This window comes from Phoenix dactylifera, chromosome 3, assembly GCF_051530095.1.
Source record: "Phoenix dactylifera cultivar Ajwa chromosome 3, Ajwa_hap1_PhDact_Kaust_v1.1, whole genome shotgun sequence".
Taxonomy (NCBI): Eukaryota; Viridiplantae; Streptophyta; class Magnoliopsida; order Arecales; family Arecaceae; genus Phoenix; species Phoenix dactylifera.
In genome coordinates this window covers 1,840,373-1,863,313 of record NC_143192.1, presented here as the reverse complement: position 1 = coordinate 1,863,313, position 22,941 = coordinate 1,840,373, and the positions used below count along the sequence as shown (strand labels likewise).

Below are 22,941 nucleotides of genomic sequence, written 5' to 3'. Positions count from 1 at the left end.
TTGAGTAATTAGACTAAGGATGAGCCAAATTGAATTAGATTCAATTCTGGGCTCAATCAGGGTTTTTGACCTGATTGGATTAGGTCTGAATCAAGAGGACTTAGGTTGACCAAATTAAATTAGATTAAATTTGTGCTTAATTAGGGATTGACCTAATTGGATTAGGTTCAACCCATGGTAATTGAATCATTCTAATTGTTAGGATTTAATTAAATTAAATGGGTTTGATCTGAAACTATTCGGATCTTGAAATCCACTTATCACATATCCATGCATGGCGCCATAAATTGATTTTTAATATGATTAAAAATTAATTTAATTTATTTAATGGTGCCATGGGACACTTGGCAACATCAGGGACCTCTTTCATCATTAGATGGGTCGAAATGGAGAGATAAATTCATGAAAAGAATTGGATAAGATCAAATTCTCTCTCTTCATGACATATGCCATCCTTATCTTTATCTCACTTCTAATTAAGGTTGAATTTCGAATTTAATCACCACAAAATCACCACGTGACCCTCTAATCTGATTAGGGGCATGGGAATTTCGAAATTGAAAGAGGGAAGTGGCAACATGATGAATGGTTTAGATTAGATCAAGCTTCATCATGTAATGGCACATGAACTTGAATTTTGAATTCAAAATTCAAAACCCCACAAAATCCTCCACAAATATGGGATGGTTGGCATGAAGTTAGGTAGGAGAGCAACATTAAAAGGACCTCCATCATCTGGTGGTCGAATTCAAGGAAAAAAGAGAGAAAAAGAAGAAGAAAAAAGGGAAAAGAAAAGAGAGGAACCCTAGTTCATGCATGAAAAAATTCTGCATTCAATCTAGCTGACTTCTTCCTCCTCTAAGTCCATCGCGCCATTAGTGTTAGGGGTCCCTGATAAGAGTCTTTAGATCAGATCTAAGTCCTCTTCAATCCCTTTAAACCTTTCCTCCAAGTTCTTCCAAGAAGGCGGATCAAAAGTTGATAGTGTTTGGAAGATCAAATTTCAGCCTCAAGAAATTCTGCGCAAGCTAGCACTTCCGCAGGATTGGATCTCTTCAGGAACTTCGCGTAGACTTCTCGTAGAGGCCATTCGTGTGCGTGGCTGCGAAGTCAAGGATCAGATCCACAAGTTTCATCCATCATAAAAGGTATTAATCCTACATTAATCTTTTATTATGGTGTCAAGATCTAGGTCTGATTCCCCGAGGTTTTACCCTCTTTTGGGGCTCCTCACGGAGATATCTCCAGAATCCATTCAATGGATATTCGGAGATTAATCGGAATAGAGTTCTTAAGTTTCAGATCTGATAGTTAATCATGCATAAAAGTTTTAGCATAATTGTTTAAACGATTCCGGCATAATCCTATGTGTTCTTAAGGTGCTGATTTCTAGATTTGATCTTGTAAGCATGTATGAATTAAATTGTTTGATTCGATTTTTCCGCTGCGTTTTAAAACTTAAAAAGAACTACGTATGGCTTGATCCCCCTTATGAAGGGGTACATAGGCAACCCGATCAGGTTCAGCCATGGTTTTTAAAAAAAAAAAAAATCCGCATGCTTAACACCGAAGAACCTAGGATTCACTTTCAAAGTGGAAGGCATTGAATCCTCTCCTAATCATTCGAGATATGGCATATCAATGTGGTTGTTGGAGCTCCAAGAAGACAAGTAGTTTCAGAGAACATTTCCTCTTCATGAACCTAGTCATCATGCTCCACTTTTTATTGAATCAATATCTTTCATATGTAGACAACTAATAGAAAAGGAAGTAGTTAAATGCTTGACAAAATATAGATTGCCAACAACTTTTCATCGAAAACTAGTAGGCTTGTTTATCATGCGAATGCATGCATGGTTGCAACTCGAGAACTCATATATTTTCGATATATTATGCTTGCAAGATGGTGGCAATGGATGTTAATTAGGTCTATGACTATCACCCTTTCTTTTGCGATCACACTATCAATATACTAATAAAAAGGCATGTGCATTGCATATGTGAGACATAAAAATATTATTTATATAGACATAATAATTTATTTTTGCATATAAAATTATAGCAAATTCTAGAGCACTCACGTTAAGGACGAACTTTTCTTTTGATATGGTCACCTCACACTCCTCCATAACCTCAAGATATGACTTTACGACCACTGGATCCGCGATGACATTGTCGAACGGTGATGATAGTTCAGTTGTCGAAGAAAAATGTCCTGATAAACCTTTATTCGCACTTTATGTCGCTAACCCATGGCGGACAGAGCTAACAGGTGACAGAAAAGGTATGTATCTTTAATTGATGAAAAATTTAATTCTTTTAGATGAATCATAAATCAAATGCATGTAGAAAAATGCAATGAATGGAATAAGCTTGATTTAGTTCAATAAACATTTTTATGCATGCCTAGGTATTTGCATGTGACATTGTAAAGTGCATCTTCATTAAAAATAATCATATTTTATCAATTTTGCTCTCATTTTATATTCTTCCATATAAACAAAATCTTTATAATTATAGTAGATTATTTGACACATAGTAAAAAATATTAATTATGATACAATTGATTATAAAATGAATATTGTAAATTAAATAAAAATTACTGAATATCTGTGCATAACATGACTCTATTTTTTTCTCAGGAGTTATTTATTAATCCAAACATTTATATTATGTTAACGAAGCTTTATAGAGTATGGTTAAACTTGATGAATACAATATTCTTTATCACACTCATTAACTCCTTTTCTTCAACACTGAGAAATAATAGAAGTGCACATATTGCAATTATATATGTATTTATACAACAGTGAAATATAATTTTATTAGATTGGGAGATCATGAAACATGATTGTTCATGGTAGACTAGTAGTTTGAATGTGCACCATACATGCCAACCTTTGGTATCAACAAAAATTAAGTGAGATTTTGAAGTTACCAATCTATGTCCCCCCTTTAGTTAATGATCAAGGAAGATAAAAGTAAGAAATAAATACATATTTATTGAATTCACTAAAAGTCATTACAGAATTATATTCATCCATTTAAAGCCATTATTTTTGGAATATATGATAATTTTAAAATAACAATCTCATTATGTTATAACACAATAAGTAAATTTTAAAATTAGTATAATTTAGCTATAATTGCACTGAGCTCATGATATAAAATTAAAAATATAGACATAAATCATATTTTCACTATTTATATTGGCTATATATATATATTAATTTTTATGCAAATAAATTGTATCTTTCATTTTTGTGTAAATAAAATAATATTTTAAAACAACATCTTTTGTGAAATAAAGTTACTTGTTACTATCCACCATTATTTTCTATAATATATAATATAACATAAATATTTTTTGAAAACCACCCAAACTCGAACAGGCGTTGTTGGGTAAATCTAGAGAAAAAAAATAAAGAAAAGAAAATTAAAAGCCAGACAGAAAATGAATGCTTGGATGAATAATTGGAAAGATCTGTGGCTTCTAGAGAATAGAAGGGTTGAAACCTAAACTACCAAAATAACTAAAAAAAGGGTTTGAAACCTAAACTCTCTCTCTTTCTTTGGTGCATTTCTAAAGCCCAATCTCTGCCACGGCGACCGGACGCCGAACAGGCTGAGCGTGGGACCTAATGGGCCGGAACGGCCCATCAGGAAACCCTAATTGTCTCGAGTTGTGCCTTGCCATTACTGTCCCTTGGATATTACTATCTGGGAATCCAACGGACCAGGTGGAGCGATGAAGGTCAACAGGGACAAAACAAGAGACCTCCTTCCTATTACTGTGCCGGCTCATCATCTTGGGACAAAGGAGTGATCTTCTTCCCTCTGCCAGAGAGAAATCAATTCACCATCTTTGTGTGGGGTTTTTAATATATGAGAGGTTGCAACTCTTAGTCTAGGAAAAGTTCAAAGGATTGCTGGAAGACCACGGATCTACTAAGATTTCATTGGTAAGCTGTTGCTTCTCAATGCTTTGTTTCGTCCGTAGGGTTCTTTCCCCTCATGAGATCAGTGTTAACTATAATGGAAGGTTTGAGATTCATGCTTGTGTTAAGATGTTACTTAGATGGAAATCAAATAAAAGACTGGCAGAATGATTTGTTTGCGTAGGAATCGGAGGTATCGGCAGTTCTAAAGAGAGCACTATATTTGAGCTACGATGATTTACCATCTCCTCTCATGTAGCTCTTTTATTGTTGCTCTCTTGTTTAGAAAGATTTTAATTTTACTTGTTTATTTGTTCATGGATAATTAGATATTTTATGTTGAGAAAGATGGATTATTGATAGAAGATTTAGCAGAAGATTATGTTTTTGAACCAGATAAACATCAGCTTGCAAAGTGCATATTTATTTTGTAGAAGGCAAAAAAAAAAGAAAATGAAAAAAAATACTTGCTTCCCTTATGATTGCAAGGGAGAGCTGAAATGTTTAGGGTATTTTGGTCAAAATGGTAATTTCAGCATATCTTACGGGATATATGTCCATGAACCTGGAACTGATATATGAGCAAAGTATTCAACTGGTTTCTTCTTTACGCACGTGCTTTCAAGATGACTCAAAGGTAGCCTGCATCAACAAAGATTGTCCATAAAACTGTAGATCTAAAAAGAGTGGGCGTCAGTTGGTATTATTGGTTCTTCCTCTTTCACTGCAGACGTGTGCAATCAGAAGCCTTTACATCTACTCATCAAAATACTGGTTTATTTGTTTTGATCATTATTTGTTGTTCAGAACATCTCAAATGTTTCTTTTCTTTATGTTATTGTTCAGGAATTTGGAAGTGATAGATATGACATGTACTTCTCTTTCATTTTTATTTATGATTTGCAATGTATCCCTCGTTTGATAAATTAATATTTAGAATATGTAACAGGAGATAAACAGAAATGGTGGTTACAAATAAATAAAAAAGCATGCCGATTGATCTCCTTTTCTAATGACCACTGTTATTTTTAGCTAGATTTAAGAAGGTTGAATTGTGAGAAGTTCAATAAAGTCTATGGTCCTAGGTTTTCTTAGCATTTTTTTTTTCTTTTTGAGCATTAGATCATCTACCATTCCAAATGTAAGAGTTTCCATAGCCTAGCTACAGGGCAGGTTGTGACTGGTGTGTGAAGCTCATATCATTAGTATACAACAAACTGCCAGCAGATACCAATATTTTTCAACTCTAAATGGGCAGTGATAGCAAAAGGTGGCAAATTTGCAATCTCGCACAAAGAAATAAAATCACCTAAGCTTAATCTTCCTATTTCACAGAAAGAAATCAAACTACTTATGTTAATTTTGGTATCGGCCACATGTATGGTACAAGTCCAAACTGAAGCAATAGGTAAATTCTGGGCCAGTTATATGGCCTTTGCCTTTGGATTTTTTTTTTTCTTTTGTTACAGATTTCTTCGGACATTTGATGATGTTGGACATTGATACCATGTAGTCCGTGTAAATCAGCAACTCATGCATTGTTACCAAAGACAAATTGTATGCAACCAAAAGGTCATAATTTTAGAGTTTTCTATGTAGAGGCTGTTTGGTTATTAAGTTTTACTAAAACAAATATATAGAAAGAACAAGTGAGGTTTACAAAAAATACTTGTTAGGTTGCTTTAACATGCAGATCATAAAATGAGAAAGATGAGTTTTGTGAGCAACAAATCCTTCCTATTATTCATAAAACCCATTTCCCAGAAGACATTTTTTTTGGTTATATGTTTCACAAAACCTCAGAAAATAATCCGCATGCTTGTACTAATGGATGGTTGTGCTCTCAGGATGAATATTTTTTTAATTTGTTTTAATGTACTTGCACTCAGTTTTGATCGTTACACAGCATGCTTATACTTTTCTGGTTTCATTCATAATTTGGTCGCATCTGAATTTGTTCTTGCTTCTAAATAGTTTTTGCGCCTTCATTTTTTTATGAATGAAAGTTGGCCTGTTGGCAGTTCATGTCTAGCAGTAGGTCTTTTAAATTGCTAAAGACTTGCTATGGACATCTGACTGCCACTTGATACCCATATACATGAGAAGTGATCGAAACTAATCCAATCTACTGATATGACTGTCCATTTCTGTTGAAATCAGATCAGCTATAACTATATGCTGCATCCAAAATTCACACTAGTTTGTCTTCTAGGTCCAAGGGTGATTTGCTAAATTATGCAGTGCCTTTGGATTTGGTACACCCCTCTATGCGCTGGTGTGAAACATGAGAACCTTGGACTAGCTTGATAAAAGTATATAACTTAGTTCTAATGAAGTCATGAGAGGATAGAGATAGACTGAAGAGAAAGCATCTATGCCCTTAAAAGTAAACAGAGAATCTTGGTCTTGTTTCAGAGGTAAGAGAGTAGCAAAATTTGAGAATCTTCTGGCCATGCCTCCATGGCTTTTAATCGGTCGGTGCTCTTCTTTATTTGGCCCAAATATCCCGAGCATCTTTTTTTGATAACCATTCCTTTTAGGAAAGCAATCTTTCTTGGATTTGAGTATGAAGTGAGACATACCCTTTGCCACTGATTGTTTTTTTTATGATGTCATTTGAAGCTGATTGCAGTATCAAGAATCCATATGCCTCAGCTCGAGCCTAGCCTACCTGCTAAGAAATTGATAACATAGTCATCTTATACAGTGATAAGAAGTTCAAACAAAGTATATGAAATGCATTACCTGCTTCTGGTGAGGGGTATCTACAACATAAAACAGAGAATTTTTCTGAGTTATTACATTGTCAGACCATTGTAATGATGGATAGTCTTATTAAAGAGGTAAAAATGCAATAATATTCCTAAGATTTTTGTTTGCCTTCTTAATGCATCCGATCTTATCTTATCTGACTTGCTTAAAATATTGTTTCTTTCAGTTTCCCATATTTTGACAACATACAGATCTAGCAAGACTATTCATCAAAGTTGTCCGAAATGAGTTGAATCACACCAGTTCAATGGACACCTTTAATACTAATTTTCGAAATCTTTGGGACCTTGGTCCACAGCTCTCAAGTTGTATTTTCGAAGTTGGATCTTTTTATATTGTTTTTATTTCTAAGTTCTTATAATATCTTCAAAAGAGTGCTAACTCCAGAGTAACTTTATATCATCATAGCTTGCCAAAATAGATAAGCTTATTTGCAATATGTAAACTACTAGTGGAAAAATAACTCAGTAATCACCCTTCTACCATCTTGTGTCTATTATAATATTGTACAAGTGGGTAAAGGCATTACATAGTCGATTAGATGGAAAATGTGCGATTATAACTTAAAGTCAAAAGGAAAATTTATGAAACAATACCAAATTCTACAAAGCTCGAATTCAGTAGCTTTAAAAATTTATGAAGCAAAAACTTTAAATCCAATTCCATCAGATTTTGAAACCTGAAACTGAGTATGATCGAACCTAGGTATACTTGGACTTGAAAGTAATTTTGAGCTTGCCCACTAGCCTTTGCTTAGCAGCCTTAGCTGGTTGGCATTTCTCTCCAAGTTTTTGAACTCTGATGGTGGTTCTTTGAAAGAAAAAAGGAGCCTCCTAAGTTTGGTTCGCTGATGCTTGAGTCAAGCTTGGTTAAGTATGCAACAGAGCTGAACGCTAGCCATTTCTAGGTTGCCCCAAAAAATAGCCAGCTTATGTTCAAAATTTGTGCAAACAATGTTCATAACTAGTGCATATTATTTTTGCAAAAGTATTAAGTCTGTTTTCTGGATTCAACTTTGCACAAAGTTAATCATCTGACTTTCAAAACTTTGCAGTCACTGTTTCCATTCTCTGGTTGAGCAAAGTCTGGCTGGCAATTAAAACCCATATACATTATTGGTGATCACAACATTACTTTTTCCCACCACTTTTTTTTCCCTTGGTAATCACAGATAATCCAATCAGTCTATATGACAATCCATTGCTATGCAAGAAGAAAAACCTTGTCTAAAAGATTTGGTGTAACACATGCTTTAATCTGCACCACTGTAGTCAAGGAGGATGCTGGGCTAGAGGTCCAAGAGAGATGTTCTAGTTTATGCAAAATTATAGGCCTTGATGCATCCCTTCATACACTGTGAAGTGTGAAATATGAGAACCTGGAGAGAATTAATAAAACTGAGTTATCATCAGGCCTTGAGAGGCTAGAGGTAAGACTTAATAAAAAGAAAAACATCAATTCAAAGTAAACAAAAATGTCTTGGTCCTGCTCTGTAGGTAAAGAAAGTAGAAAAGTGAGAGTATCCTGTGCCCATGGCTTTTAGTGGGCTCATGCCTACATATTCCAAGCATCTTCCACCAATAACAATTCTTTGGGAATGTAATCTTTCTTAGATTTGGGCCATACCTGAATCACTTCTTTTTTGTATTCCTAGAATACTAATCTTTCATCAAGATGGTGTCCTTTGAAGGTGACTGGAGTACAAGAATCCATATCCTCCTAAAAGTGGAAAAAAAATCCCTTTTCAGCTGTTAAGCTAAAAGTGAAGGTCCTTAGCCAAAAAAAAAAAGAAAAAAAAAAGTGAAGGATCCGTACAAAGTCTGTCTCAGGTATATGCCTTAGCCAAAAGCTAGCCTACGTGTCAAGAAATTGATAGCAGAGGCATCTTATACAGCGATAAGAAGTTCAAACAAATTATATGAAATGAAGTGCATGCTTCCAATCCCTTCATCTGTCTTTGGCGAGGGGCATTTAAAATACAGAAGAAAGCAATTTTCTGATTTTTTAAAATCATTGAACCACCGAATGAATGATTTTATACTAATGTTCTAATCAAGGTTTGCCCTATCGGTCAGTGCCGTATAGAAGCAGTATTAAACTGGTACGTAATCTCGTATCGTATTGACATTCGGCACGTTTCGCCGTCTCGTATCGTACTGATACTGTAATTAGATGGTACTAGTGTGGGATCTGAGTATCGAGACGACGAATCATGGTTCTAATTATCCATTTGCTTTCTTAATGTACCCGATTTCAACTTGTCTTCCTTCTTTAATTTTTTTTTTCTTTGAGAAAACTTAATTTTCTTTTTTTCAGCTTATAATTAAACAGATATTTGGAGATTATACAAATCTAGCAAGTCTATTCATCCAAGTAGTCTGAAATATGAGTTGAATAACCAGTTCGATGGACAAATGTATCCCCTAATACTAATTTTTGAAATCTTTGGTACCTTGATTTTCAGCTATCAAGCTGTTTTTCTCATGTCAGATCTTTATGGAAGATTTTTTAACAACTTAATATATATATATATATATATATATATATATATATATATATATATATTAAGTTGTTAAAAAATCTTCCATAAGAGTGTTAACTTAAGAATAACATCATATGATCGAGCTTATTTATAGTATGTAATTTATTAGTTGCTAGAAATAACTCTGGAATCATCCTTGCACCATGTTTTCTATTATATGTACTATCTGACAAGTAGTCAAAAACATTTTATATGGTCCATATGATAACTTGGATATATATCAAAGAGTTGATCAAGAATAAATCATATTGTTATTTGATTTATATAAACTTCGTTTCAGAGAGGTCGCAATTCTCAAAAAAACTGAGAAATGAATTTCATGAAAATTGAAACCTAATATGCTTTTAGTAAAGCCTGAAATCTGATTTTGTTTATGGATATCAGTTTCCTTAAAACTCAATGGCAACTGAACAGAGTCCCACAAAAGTTGATCCCAAATAATTCAGCCTAGACTTGCTGGTATTACAACCAAATCCGAATGCTTAAAATATATCCAATTTGATTGACCTAAAAAACATAATAGATTAGTTCATTGAGATCTATGAGAAGGTTCATCCATTGGCAGTGCAATCCGGTATCTCTCAGTTTTTCTAGTTTTTTGCTTGAACGCATCTTCTGCCCACTTGCATGAGGAATTATTCAGTGCAGGACCTTATCTACTCTATAAATCCTTATCAGCATAACCATTCATAGATCCTCCCAATGCAAGAATAACTTATTGCATCCAGGCTGAGCTGCTTTAAGCCTGTAATTCGGCATCCCGAAATGCTCGAAACAAGGTCAGATTTCCTTGGCAGCCAGTCTGAACTATAAGTTTTGGGCTCTATACCATCAGTTGTGTTCTGAGCCCTCCCCTCCAAGAAATATGGGCATGGGAAAGATCAGTAATTGTGGCGGGAATGTTAACGGTCGCTTCCTCTTCTCCTAACAGAAATTTAAATCTTTTTCTCCGAAAACTGAAAAGGTTGACGGGTGGTAAGCTTACCTCCTAAGAGGATGATGGTTCTCCACTTCATCCCCACTGTCCCCTGAAGAATAACAAACTTTGCTTGATCTGACGGCATGCTTGGAATCTTTGTACACCCATTTGGAAGATCAGCTGGCTCTTTTGTCCTCCCCTTTTGCCAAAGCCAAGCAAAAGGATGGAAGAAGGCGAGGGTAAAGATAAGGAGAAGTGAAAGGAAAGCAAAGTAGAATTATAGGAGGAAAAAGAAAGGAAGCAGAGAATCTTCTCCACTGAAGCAAAACTATGACCCATCATCCATTGATTCATCCCAGCCAATTACACCAACCAAGAGGCCAAGGAGGAAGAAAAACAAACCGCTCTCTCCATGGGCAATTGCTTCCAGAAAACCTATGAAATTCCAATCACCTCTGGCTCCGGCAAGTCCTCCACTGGAGCTTCACGTCGACGTTCCTTCCCCAAGCAAGATGCACGACAACCGAAGCCCACCGCCTCGTCCACCTCCATTTCGAGAACACCCTCCTCGGCTCAAATTGGGTTCATCCTCGAGAAGCCCATGGTTGACATCAACTCCCTGTTCACGCTTGAAAAAGAGCTTGGCAGGGGCCAGTTTGGGATCACCTATCTATGCACTGAGAAGGCTACAAGTCTCAAGTATGCTTGCAAGTCGGTGTCGAAGCGCAAGCTTTTGAGCAGGAGCGACATTGAGGACCTCCGGAGGGAGGTGCTGATCCTCCAGCACCTCACCGGGCAGCCCAACATTGTAGAGTTCAAGGGTGCGTATGAGGACCGGCACAGCGTGCACCTTGTTATGGAGCTGTGCTCTGGTGGGGAGCTCTTCGACCGGATCATATCGAAGGGGAACTACTCAGAGCAAAAGGCTGCTGCGGTATGTAGGGACATTGTGACTGTGGTGCATGTGTGTCACTTCATGGGGGTGTTGCACCGGGACCTCAAGCCGGAGAACTTCTTGCTTGCCAGTAAAGACTAGGACTCCGAGCTCAAGGCCACTGATTTTGGGCTCTCTGTGTTCATCGAAGAAGGTTAGTTTGTGAATTGTTGCAGGGTTGGGATTTAGAAACTGAATGGGCAGGGATGAAAGTTCATTATTTAATTATGATTGAAGGGAATTTTGAAAACTGTTATTCTTTTCTTAGAAAAAAAAAATCACACATGTAGTTTTATAAGTTGGAGATGATTTTTTTTATATTGCAATGTTTCATGGATTTAATAACGCAGTCTTTTATTACTCAGCTGAAGGACTTTGACATTTTGATGGAAATTTTGATTTTTCATGGAAGAAATAATCTTCAAAGAAAGTAAATTTAGTAGTTGTTTTAATTTTTTTTTCTTTATTAGTGATATTTGGATTCAAATGATGTAATATTTCTGCTCTTGCTGAAGTTTAAATAATAGGTGTCATTATTGCTGGTTATGAAGACTGGCTGTATAAGAAATAATAATTAGTGAATTTTTAGATTCGAAAGATGTAAGATTGATGTCATTACTGAGGCTTCATAAATATATTTCAAGATTGATGTCTATGAAGAAATGTACAAAAAGATTAGTAGTTTCTCTTTTAATTCAAAAGATGCAAGATTGGCATTCTTTCTGAGTGTCATCAGATAAACTTTGGTGTTCGTGAACATCAATAGAAATCAGTAGCCTTTAATGAATAAGCCTGCACCAGGTATCAGAAAATTAAGATACATAGTCCCATAACTTGAAGATGGTGACACATGAAAAATACCTTGTGAGAACACACAAAATGAATCTATTGCATGCTACAGATTTTGGTCAAATAATCTGATGTCCATATCTTATTTGAATTATTGATCTTTAGTATAGGTACTCAAGACTCAAAACGAAATGGTTATGCTGTCTTTCCATGTTTACTGGTTGACTTCTTTGAGCTCGAAGTTGACATCAGTCAACACTGGTCTGATGTCAACATTTGAATGCCAATTATTAAGATGTTCTCAAACTTACTGGATTATACTTTTATCAATTAAGGCGAACACCTTACAGATGATAGAAGGGTTTGCAGCTCAACGATGACTATCTCGAATTCTTCTTTACCAGCAGAAAAATTTGAGAAGTGCTATTTCATGGAGCTTGGATGAACTGTCAAAGATACCATGCTTTGTCCTTGGAGAAAAATGACATCTAAATACAAATACTCTTTAACTTAGTGCAAATACTCTTTATTAGTTTTTGTAGCTCAATAAGATAAATAATGAAATGTTAAATTGCTAGGGCAAAGTCTCAAGGAAATGTGCCACTATCTCCAGCGACTATTCAATCACCTCCAAAAAGGGAAACATGTCTTAAAGTGCCAAGCCACCTCCTATCCTTCACAAGCTGAAGAACAACCTCTTATTCTGCCCTTGCATAGAGAGGCTGGTGCTTGTGATACTAGGAGTCTTATCAATCTTCAATTCAGAATTCGAATCTTGTTTTCTACAACAGATATGGCTGGTTTGTCTATGATGATCTTAGGAGGATGAGCTAGATACTCTATATGAATGGTTCTGAAATGTCTTGTGCCCATGAAGAATGTACGAGTCAGTGGTAGGACATATAAATTACCAAAAAGAAAGAGTTTGGTTGCTTATCTTTACTATAAGCAATACTGGATTTCTCAGTTCATTTTCCCTTGGTGTCTCATCCAGAATTTTGAGGCAATGATTAATGCTTCAGAGACTGTGGAAGCATGGAAATAATCACATTTAGGAATAGTTTGCCATACATAGTTCGATATCCTAGGAGATCTAGAATAAAGATTATTGCCCAGAATTAATTTATGAGGGACAAGCCTGTGAAATTGGAACAGCTTTGAAAAGCTCGTCTCTATTGTCAGAGAAGGCCATATACTTCTTCAAGATGGCAGGCATGGCTTCTTTTGCCAGACCAATTTGACATTACTAATATTTGTTTCCTCAAAATATATCTTGGGAAATTAGTGTTACAGAACAAGACTCGAATGCTGAAAACATCTGCTAAACATATGTGCCTCTTTGAATGATTTGTCAGGTAAAGTTTATAAGGAAATTGTAGGAAGTGCATATTACGTCGCCCCAGAGGTTTTGCAGCGAAATTATGGGAGGGAGATTGATATGTGGAGTGCTGGAGTCATCTTGTATATTCTTTTATGCGGCGTGCCGCCATTCTGGGCAGGTACCAACAACCATCACCTCTTATTCATATGCTGCACTTGTTTGCTAACATATTAGGATTTGAAAATGAATACAGAAACCGAGAAAGGTATATTTGATGCCATATTACACAGTGAAGCCGACCTCAGAAATCCACCATGGCCTACAATATCTGAAAATGCAAAGGACCTCATATCAAAGATGTTGACGAAAGATCCTGTGAAACGTATCACTGCCGCCCAAGCCCTTGGTTAGTATATTGTCGCTTAGGAGGAACATGTAAAAGCTTAAACTCTTCCATCGTGGCAGCATGTTCATGTTTTAAGCTCTCTAGGGTGCACTAAGATTTTCAACGATCATGGTTCACATTCCAATTTACAAGAGCTAATGTATGTATTATGCATTTATAGTCTATATATTTGTTCACTTGACCATCATGGCAATTTGGATTTAAATAATGAGCAGAACATCCATGGCTCAGAAAAGATGGTGAAGCATCGGATAAACCTATCGATAGTGCAGTTCTAATCCGAATGAAGCAGTTCAGGGCAATGAACAAACTAAAGAAACTTGCTCTAAAGGTCATCTTCCTGAAAAAAGGTGCTGTTATACTTGCATTTTGCTATTGCTAACATACACACTTCTTGGCTATTAAAGGTCATCGCAGAGAACCTCTCAGAAGAGGAGAAGAAGGGTCTGAAGCAAATGTTCAGAAACATCGATACTGATAAGAGCGGTACAATTACATATGAAGAATTGAAGGTTGGTCTGTCTAGGCTAGGATCACGGCTTGGCGAAGCAGAAATCAGACAACTTATGGATGCAGTACGATTGCCTTACCAGAGTTCCTGTTCCCCGTAATATGTTTCTGTGATCTTGACATTTGGTATTTTTGTCTCAGGCTGATGTAGACAAGAATGGGACTATTGATTACATGGAATTCATTACTGCTACAATGCATCGACATCGACTGGAAAAGGATGAGGACTTGCTTAAGGCTTTTCAATACTTTGATACGGATGGAAGTGGGTAGGCATTATCTTGCTGCATCCAATAACTTGAGTTTTGCTTCTTTAGTGCCTGGATATTTCGCATAGCAAGGAAAGAATAAAAATCATCCTGTGATTGTTTTCTTAACATTATCATAACTCAAAGGAATTTATATAAGGCCCTGCAGTCACCCCACTTCTGTTCTTAGTCACAGCCATCCATTGTTATTGGGCTCCTTTTCGAATTATTAAATTGATCCAAAATGCCACTACATGCAGTTATTTATTTTTGTAAGAGGACAGAAAGCCCATCGATTCATTTCCATTGCATGTAATTATCTCATTTTGGAAATACTATTGTATCCATTAATCTGCCATATGTTTTCACCTTCCTATCATTGTAAACACATCATGGCAAATGGATCAACTTTTAGTATAATATAATGGAAAGGATAATGATCTATAGCCTGTTTTTTAACCACTTTTATATTCTGGTTCGAGTTCTACTCTTCGCATATATTTCTGATTACTGATCAGAAGAAAAGAGTCATGATTCACGGTCACGAGTATTAGAAAATCAACAGATTTTTGTTACTCAGTTCACATTAAATGGAAACTGCTTGATCTGATGTCCATTATACTTCTTAGGTATATAACAAGAGATGAACTGAGACAAGCCTTGTCGCAATATGGAATGGGTGATGAGGCAACCATCACTGAAATAATTGAGGACGTCGATATAGATAATGTATGCAATCATTTTCTTCTTTCATATACCTGACAAAAGCAATCTGTTGCCATGTCTGATACTGCTTCTTTGGATGTCGACAGGATGGAAGGATTAACTATGAAGAATTTGTGGCAATGATGAGGAGAGGAAACCATATGTGATCTTAAAGGAAGCAGAATACATACCAGTTGACAAGATTTCTGAACAACGCTGTGCCTAAACAGCATTCCTTGCATACTGAATAACTAAGTAAACCAAAAGCTCCATGCTCAGTTTTAAGGCATCTTGAGTTATAAATACATAAGTCAGTACATGTTGGCAAAATCTGAGAATACATGGCAAACTTGGTCTTCAAATATCAAGAGCATCTTCGTCACTCCGATATCATTAATAATGTTGGGAGATTATCCAAGAATGTCTGAACTAATAGACACTTTCGATCTAGTATTTATAAATTTCTAAAAGCGTTTCGTCTCTTACAGTGGTGACTTCTAAATCTTAAAATTTAATTTAAATACCGTTACGAGAAGTGCAGCAATCAGCAAACAGAATTCTGTAAGTAATTTACTAGATGTATGTTCTTTTTGCTGGAGTTGGGCATGGAATGAAGCAGTTAGGCTATTTGTCTGTCATTTGACAAGGTCCTTCGCATGGACATGTGAGCGGAGATGTCCATGGATTAATCCAAAACATACCTACTAAAGTTTAGACCAAAATTGATCCTGAGTTGGCCTAACTAGTTAGCTAAACTCCAATGCAGCAGATATTGAATTTTGGAGCTAGTCTTGAGTAGATCAAGCCACTTGCAAGTTGCTCAAATCAAATTCCAGGGCTATTTTTAATTAACTACAACACCACAGTGTGGTGAGGGTTTATAACATGGCTTATTCTAAGGCTATAATTGGGAACATCATCTATTCCACTGTGTTGTAGAGCTGCAGCAGTGGTACAATGAACTATAGAATTATAGTTCTTTTGCTTCCGGACATACTGATCTTTTTGAATTGACAAAGCCATTTTTTCTAGGAAATTTTGGAAGAAAAAGTTTGAAGTAGTTTTGATATTCACAACTTGGTTGCTATGTTTTCTTTGCTTGCTCTTGCTGTGATAATTGGAAAAAAAATTGTACGATAATATGCAAAATGGGATGTGTTGTTGCTAGAATCCGAGCCAGGGTCGGTTGCCACCCGAGGTCGGTCGGAACCAAGAAGAAAGGCAAGTCGTCTAGGAGTCGAAGAAGTTCTTGAAGATATTGAAGGGTAATCAACATTGCTCCGGAAGATGAACCTGACCTACTGGAGGGTTTTCGGTGGAGGATCCTCTGATAGTTAAGTTAGTAGAAAAATAAGAGAGATAAAAGTGGCAGAGGGTTTGAGTGCGCTTACCTGAAGGTCCTTTGCTCACCCCTATATATAGGATGGGATGAGAATCATTACCTTAATTGTCGGAAAGTGCAATAATTGCTTAGTGACAGCTGGCCTCATGCATTTAATGTATGGGAACAGCTCCTCGCGGTATACACGCGGGGTTAATTACGTTGATCATGTATTTCTGGCCAAGTTGGCAAGACCATTACCGAGATAATAACTGTAGCTCTCTTAATGATCTTCAGTGTTACTCCACAGTTGGGCCGACCAAAATATCACATCAGTCAATAGTCAATACGAGGGTCATTCACCTTGGTCAAGGCCGAGGTAAGGGAGATCAAAACAACAAGGTCAAGATAGCCAATATTCTCCCCATCATGATGTTTTCCTCCATCTATTGTGATAATACCCTAGGCACTTTACGTTGGAGTACTCACTCATACCTTTTTCTTTTTTTCAAAAAATTCACTCACTCATACTATTATAAGAAAATTGTATAATTTATTTTCAAAATTTGTGATATATATATATATATATATATATATATATATATATTCAAAGTTTATGAATAACTTTTTACAAAACCACTAGATCTATTTTCTTAGAGTCGATGAGAATTGTGTAGCTTATTTTCAAAATTTATGTATATTAAAGTTCAATCCAAACATTTAAACTAGTAAGTCGATAGATTCAAAAGTATAGTTTCAAAAATCACTAAAATAGAATAATGTAAATAATATCAGACCGTTTTCATGCAAAACAAGCACCAATATAGATGCCAGAATGCCGAAACAACTGTATCTAAATATATCGATCATACCGAACAATGTTGATACATTCAAATGGCACCATACTAGCTGTATGTTTCAATATCAATGGTTATTTCAATTTTTTTTGGAATATATTAGTTTCAACATTAGTGGAGAAATGGTATAGGTTCCACGGTAATATTCAAAATCTCGATCAAGCGTATACGTGACCAACTAGAGTCGTTAACTTATCTGATATGAGATTGTTTCTCAATCGCTCTTGAGCTGCCACATGTGGATTAACAAGCAAGAGATGAGGCTCTTTTCCGAATCAACATGATGCCTATCATTTTAGCTCAAACCTATCTTTTTTAGCTTAAATATGAAAGAGGGGGTATTAAAGAAAAAGAATTGCTCCAGACTTGATAGTTTACAAACTTTTGTTGATCTCATATACTTATGGGTCTATCCATCCATTGGTTTACATTTTTTTGGTTAGACTTTAATAAGGTCATAGAGTTAGCTGTCCCTTTTGCCTATGGATATTTTTACATTCAATTCCCACTTGCCAATCAACATGATCCATCTTTTGAGACTCAACATGTGAAAGATAGTGTTAAAAAAGAGTCCAGATTCATGTATTTATGGGCCTACCAACCTAGTAGTTAAAAAATTCAGGTTCTCTTTTGCCTATCGGCTTCTCCATGTTCTCTCTTAATAACCCAAATAACACCCATCATTTTCTCATACCAATGAGTCAATCCATTTACTAGCTCAAGAATTTGGGTCAGATTTTAATAGTGCAATTCATTCACCAATGAGAAAATTATCTTTTTAAATCTGTTTTTCTTTAAAGACCAACTAAAAATTTCTTGTCCAGTATTTTATTATTGAAAATTATTAATTGGACATTGACTTGGCTTCCGTTGTACCTTTCATCTTGAGCCAGCTCATGTTTCTTCCCCTTTTTTTTTTTTGTAGAAAATAAAAATTCTCAATCATCATCAACCACATGATTCGGCGAAAGATAAAAAGGAACTCGGCATCAAAAACCCTCTCATCTCATAAACCATCTTCAAAAGGCTCAAATCATTTTGAAGCTGCCTTACATTATGTATATAAAACAAAATAGCAGTCTATTGTACTGCTGCAAATAATAATAGCTGCTATTTGTATATGTACTTTTTTTAAGAAAATAATTTTTTTTGCATGAATATTCTTCTAAATATCAAATTTTACATGAATACCATCCAAAAATTGATATTTGTATATATACCCTCGTAAAACACTTGTTTTGCTATTCTACTGTTTCATCCAAGACTAGAAGCCCAAAGAGTGAAAGCTAGGATCAGGATCAGGGTTCTCAAACGGCGAAGCCTTATACCAGTCGTGCTTGAAAAGCACTCCCTTATCTAAGGACCACCGGTTCGAAATTTCACCGCTCTCACTCTTGTGCTTCGAGCTCTTTCCAAAAACAAAACCGCCCAACATCGATCCGATTGAACTTCTGACTCCTCGCTCTTCGCCCCTGCCCCTCCACCCAAACCTCCTGATCCCCAGACCAACCGGCGACGAAAGATAGAGTAGAGTAGAGAGAAATGGGAGTAAGCCTTTGGTATTCTGTTCTTTTTTATTTTTATTTTACATATGTACCCATGCCATCTAACATCGTTAAAAAATTAACTATTTCAAATTAAAATAACTAAAATACCCTTAATGGGTAGATGTGCAAAAAGAAACATTTATAAAACGATCACGATGGAGGACAAAAAAGTAATTTCAAAATTTAATTTTATTTTTAATTAAAATAAATATAGTTTTTATTAACGATGTTGGAAGAATCGTTATATTAAGGGTATCTGTCCAAAAATAGTATTTTATGAGGTTATAGAAATAAATATAAATTTTAAGAGGGTATTTATGCAAATTTAAATTTTTAGAAGAATATTCATGTAAAAAATCCTTTTAAATAAAACAATACTCCTTTTCGATACTCAACTTTTTTTTGTTGTAAATTTCTTTCCAAGATAGCATGTACCATCTGAAATCTAATGATTTCCATTAAACAAACAATTATCTGAAAATAATATCAGTATATAAGTCATTTTTTAGCAGTCATTACTTCAACATTAAAAATTTGAAATAAAGCATTATGAATAATAAATAACAACCCTTATAGCAGTTATATAACAGTAAATACAGCTTTTGTGGGGGTCTTTTATATAATGCGATAGGATTTTTTTGCATGAATACCCTCCTAAATATCGAATTTTGTATGAATATCCTTTCAAATTAATATTTACATGTATACCCTCTTAAAATACTTGTTTTGTTATTCTATCTTTTTTTTATTCTTATTTTTGCATATGTCCCCATATCATCTAACGCCGTTAAAAAATTAACGATTCTATATTAAAATAACTAAAAAACCCTTAATGGGTAGACGTGGAAACAGAAATATTTATATGGGATCGCGATTGCAACCCCGATGACAAAAGAAAAAGACAGAGACAATAGCATAATTCTAAAATTTTATTTTATTTTTAATTAATATAAATATGATTTTTCTTAATACCGTTAGAACAACAGTTATATTAGGAGCATTTGTGTAATAACAGAGTTTTATGAGGGTACATATGTAAATATTAATTTTGGAAGGATATCCATGCAAAATTCGATATGTAGAAGGTATCCATGCAAAAAAATCCAATGGGATAAGTGCCTACAGTCAGTGCCGGCCCGAGCGTTAGGCGACCGAGGCGGTCGCCTAAGGCCTCAGGCCAATGGAGGGCCTCCGGGAGGCGTGACCAAAAGGAAGCAAAGGCCCCATGTGAAAACAGGAACAGGAGCTTCCCCCTTGATGGAAGGCTACGAGTCTTCCCCCTTGATGGAAGGGAGGTGGAGAGTTTCCTGGCCTGCAGAGAGGCAATTTGGGAAGTTGGGGACAGTAGTTTTGTTTTGGGTGGAGAGAGAGAGAGGAGGAGGAGGGATTTGGTTGGCTTGATACACGCCTGAAGCCACTCTTATCTTTCATCCCTTCTCTTTTTTGGTTTTAGTCTTGGTTTTCCTTCCCTCACATTACTCCTGATCCAGCTGGGCCATCGGGAAGAAAGATAGAGGGATTGGAGATGGACTTCTTGAGTTCTTGGAGGGTGGAGATTCTTTTAATTTTCTCCTCTGGGTTTCTTCTCCCTGTGCTGTGATGTTGCAGTTGCTGCTTGGGTACTCACTTGAAGGGGAGATGGTGGGACGGGACTTTTATTAATTAGATGGAGTGAATTTCCCATAATGCCCCTACCTTTTCTTATAGAGAGGCTTCTTTCTGGACAAATTCTTTTCTTTACCTTGACCATGAAGTGCCACGGGATGACCTTTTCTTATCCTGCTCTTGCTTGACATGGTAAACAGTATTGCCCAGGATTATCTCAATTATTTAATCAGTTTTATGGCCCGGCAATTACATTTCTGTGTTTCCATTCAAAAATTATATTAAACTGAAAAAACTTTTTGTCTACTTTTGTTAGATTCATGTATCTTTGTTGAAATAGTGTACTTGATAGCTATCTATTTTCATATTATTTTTTTAAATATTTTATATTTATTAAAAAAATTTATTATTAAAAAAAAGGCCTCATTCATTGGATTCGCCTTAGGCCCCCAAATGTATCGGGCCGCCCCTGCCTACAGTCACCTTGATTTGAAGTCCGGAGGTCTTTGGTCTGGCTGTGAGTGGAAATTAAAGAGAGGGGGAAGCTTTCCATGTCCTCCTCCATGCACATCAATAGAAGAATGCTGAAGGAGACAACCAAAGTTGGGAAGGGATTTCCTGTGACTTGCGAGGGGCTTTGCTTCCCTGCAAAGCATTTAGTAACTCTCATGCGATGCCATTCCTGAAAGGAAACTCGATGCTAATTGATAAGTTTCACATGCCATCCATCCTTGTCAATTCAATTCATGGGTCCCAGATGTATCCTAGGAGACTTGTGGATGTATCCAAGAACACACACGAAATATAAGGCCTTAAATAATTAATCATCTTATCTATTCTATTATATAGCTATAACTCAATGAATTAGGCAAAATATAGGGGCCATTATTTTTGTTATAAGAAAATGATGGTCTGAAAGACCCCATAATTTGGAGATATTGAAGCCTTTGACACTTACAGTGTGGTATGCAAAACGAAAAAATTCTTTTGGGATATATATTTCCTTGAGAAAGAGTTATCTAGAGTTTGCAGATTATTACTAGAGATCTATGGAAATGAAAACAAAAAAACTAATGCTTTTCAATGGAAAATAAAACTTGGCTAGAGATCCAAGTATAAGTTTTCTACGTTTATTAATTCTCTAGCGAAACAAAGACATGAAAAATGAGATTTCCTTTTGGTATAAGTTTTCAAGATGATTTTTCTTGCAACCAAACATATCCTTAGGATTGCAATAAATACCAACCATCTTCCCAAATTGCAGATTAAGTTGCATCCCCCCCTAAGACAAGTGGGACTCGGTCACTTCGTTGATGGCTTCAATTAAAAACAGACTTACATGGAGACATCTAAAACTTTTCAAAGAGAAAACGCAGGTAAAGAAAGCTAATTTGATAGACATTACTCTTCTTCAAAGAGAGGAAACATTAATTTTTAGAAAGGAGGGGCTGATTAGGACAACCTACTTTGCGATCATGATTCATTAGTTAATTCTTCAGTAGCACAAGTGTTTGCATAAAGTTTGATGAGCCATCACACCTGATTTTTAAACCATTTAAAATCTTCAATCAACATCATAATTCACAGTCTTTCAGATTAGAAGGGGACTTACTTTTTATGATTTGCATGTCCACAAACATATAACATGGCGAACATAAGGAGAGAATCCAAGGCTTTCATCATATATATGTTTAGCAATAATTAACTTCGTTAAAGTTTGGTCAGTAGACTATATATGCGCCATAAATTTCTGTCCTTGCACAAATCTATGCATGACTTTTTTTTTTTTAACTTAGAATCTATGCATGGCTTTCACTGCAATCTCTTTGCACATCAAAAGCCAAGAGCATACCATTCAGAATTTTTTCGGAAAAATCTGTCTGACTCATTACCTTAATCAAGTTATATGCTTCATGAAGCTTCATTAAGTATCGGTAATCACATACAAGTCTTATCTCTAATCTCCTCAGCGCAGACACCAAAGAGAAATCTCAGTTTCTTGGAGTCCCCAACATCAAATCTATAATTCACCATGAGGTTCCTTGTTTATCTTCCTGTTCATCTAGACCCTAGTCCTCCATTACTTCAAGGTACCAGTACTTGTGGAGATTGTTTTCTTTGAAGCCACCTATAGAGTTTGGTAAACTATGCCAGTCTCTGATATGCTCTAGAGCAAGCTTCTATATTTGTGCCCCCAATGCCAAATATAACCCACTTCCATTAATTAATCCTCTATTATATACTCTCAAGACAAGATAACAAAAACTTTTCGCAGTCAATAAGCATGACATATTAATATATTCCCCATCTTGCCTGCCTAGTTGCTGCCAATATCCATCTAATGAAACAATTTCTTTGATATATTTCATATTAATCCAGAAAAATCTTGTGGACAGATCATATTAGAGCAACGACTTTTGTTAACTTTCTTATTTGTGCCTGCAAAGATAAGCTAAATAAAATATAATGTTTGTTTCTTTCTTATGGGATTGGTCAATGCATGAAACTGCTCTAAGTTAAACAATGG

General features: G+C 35.7%; 1 protein-coding gene across 1 annotated transcript; it reads left to right on the top strand.

Annotated features, from left to right (window-relative positions):
* The first annotated feature begins 3,747 nt into the window (after nt 1-3,747).
* LOC103714529 (calcium-dependent protein kinase 33) lies at nt 3,748-15,613 on the top strand. The gene is given in 9 exon segments (XM_089929395.1): nt 3,748-3,962; nt 9,981-11,259; nt 13,250-13,393; nt 13,469-13,621; nt 13,837-13,952; nt 14,029-14,252; nt 14,254-14,400; nt 15,009-15,108; nt 15,192-15,613. Coding segments are annotated over 8 exon segments (1,620 nt in total). The 5' UTR covers nt 3,748-3,962; nt 9,981-10,583; the 3' UTR covers nt 15,252-15,613.
* The last annotated feature ends 7,328 nt before the right edge of the window (nt 15,614-22,941 follow it).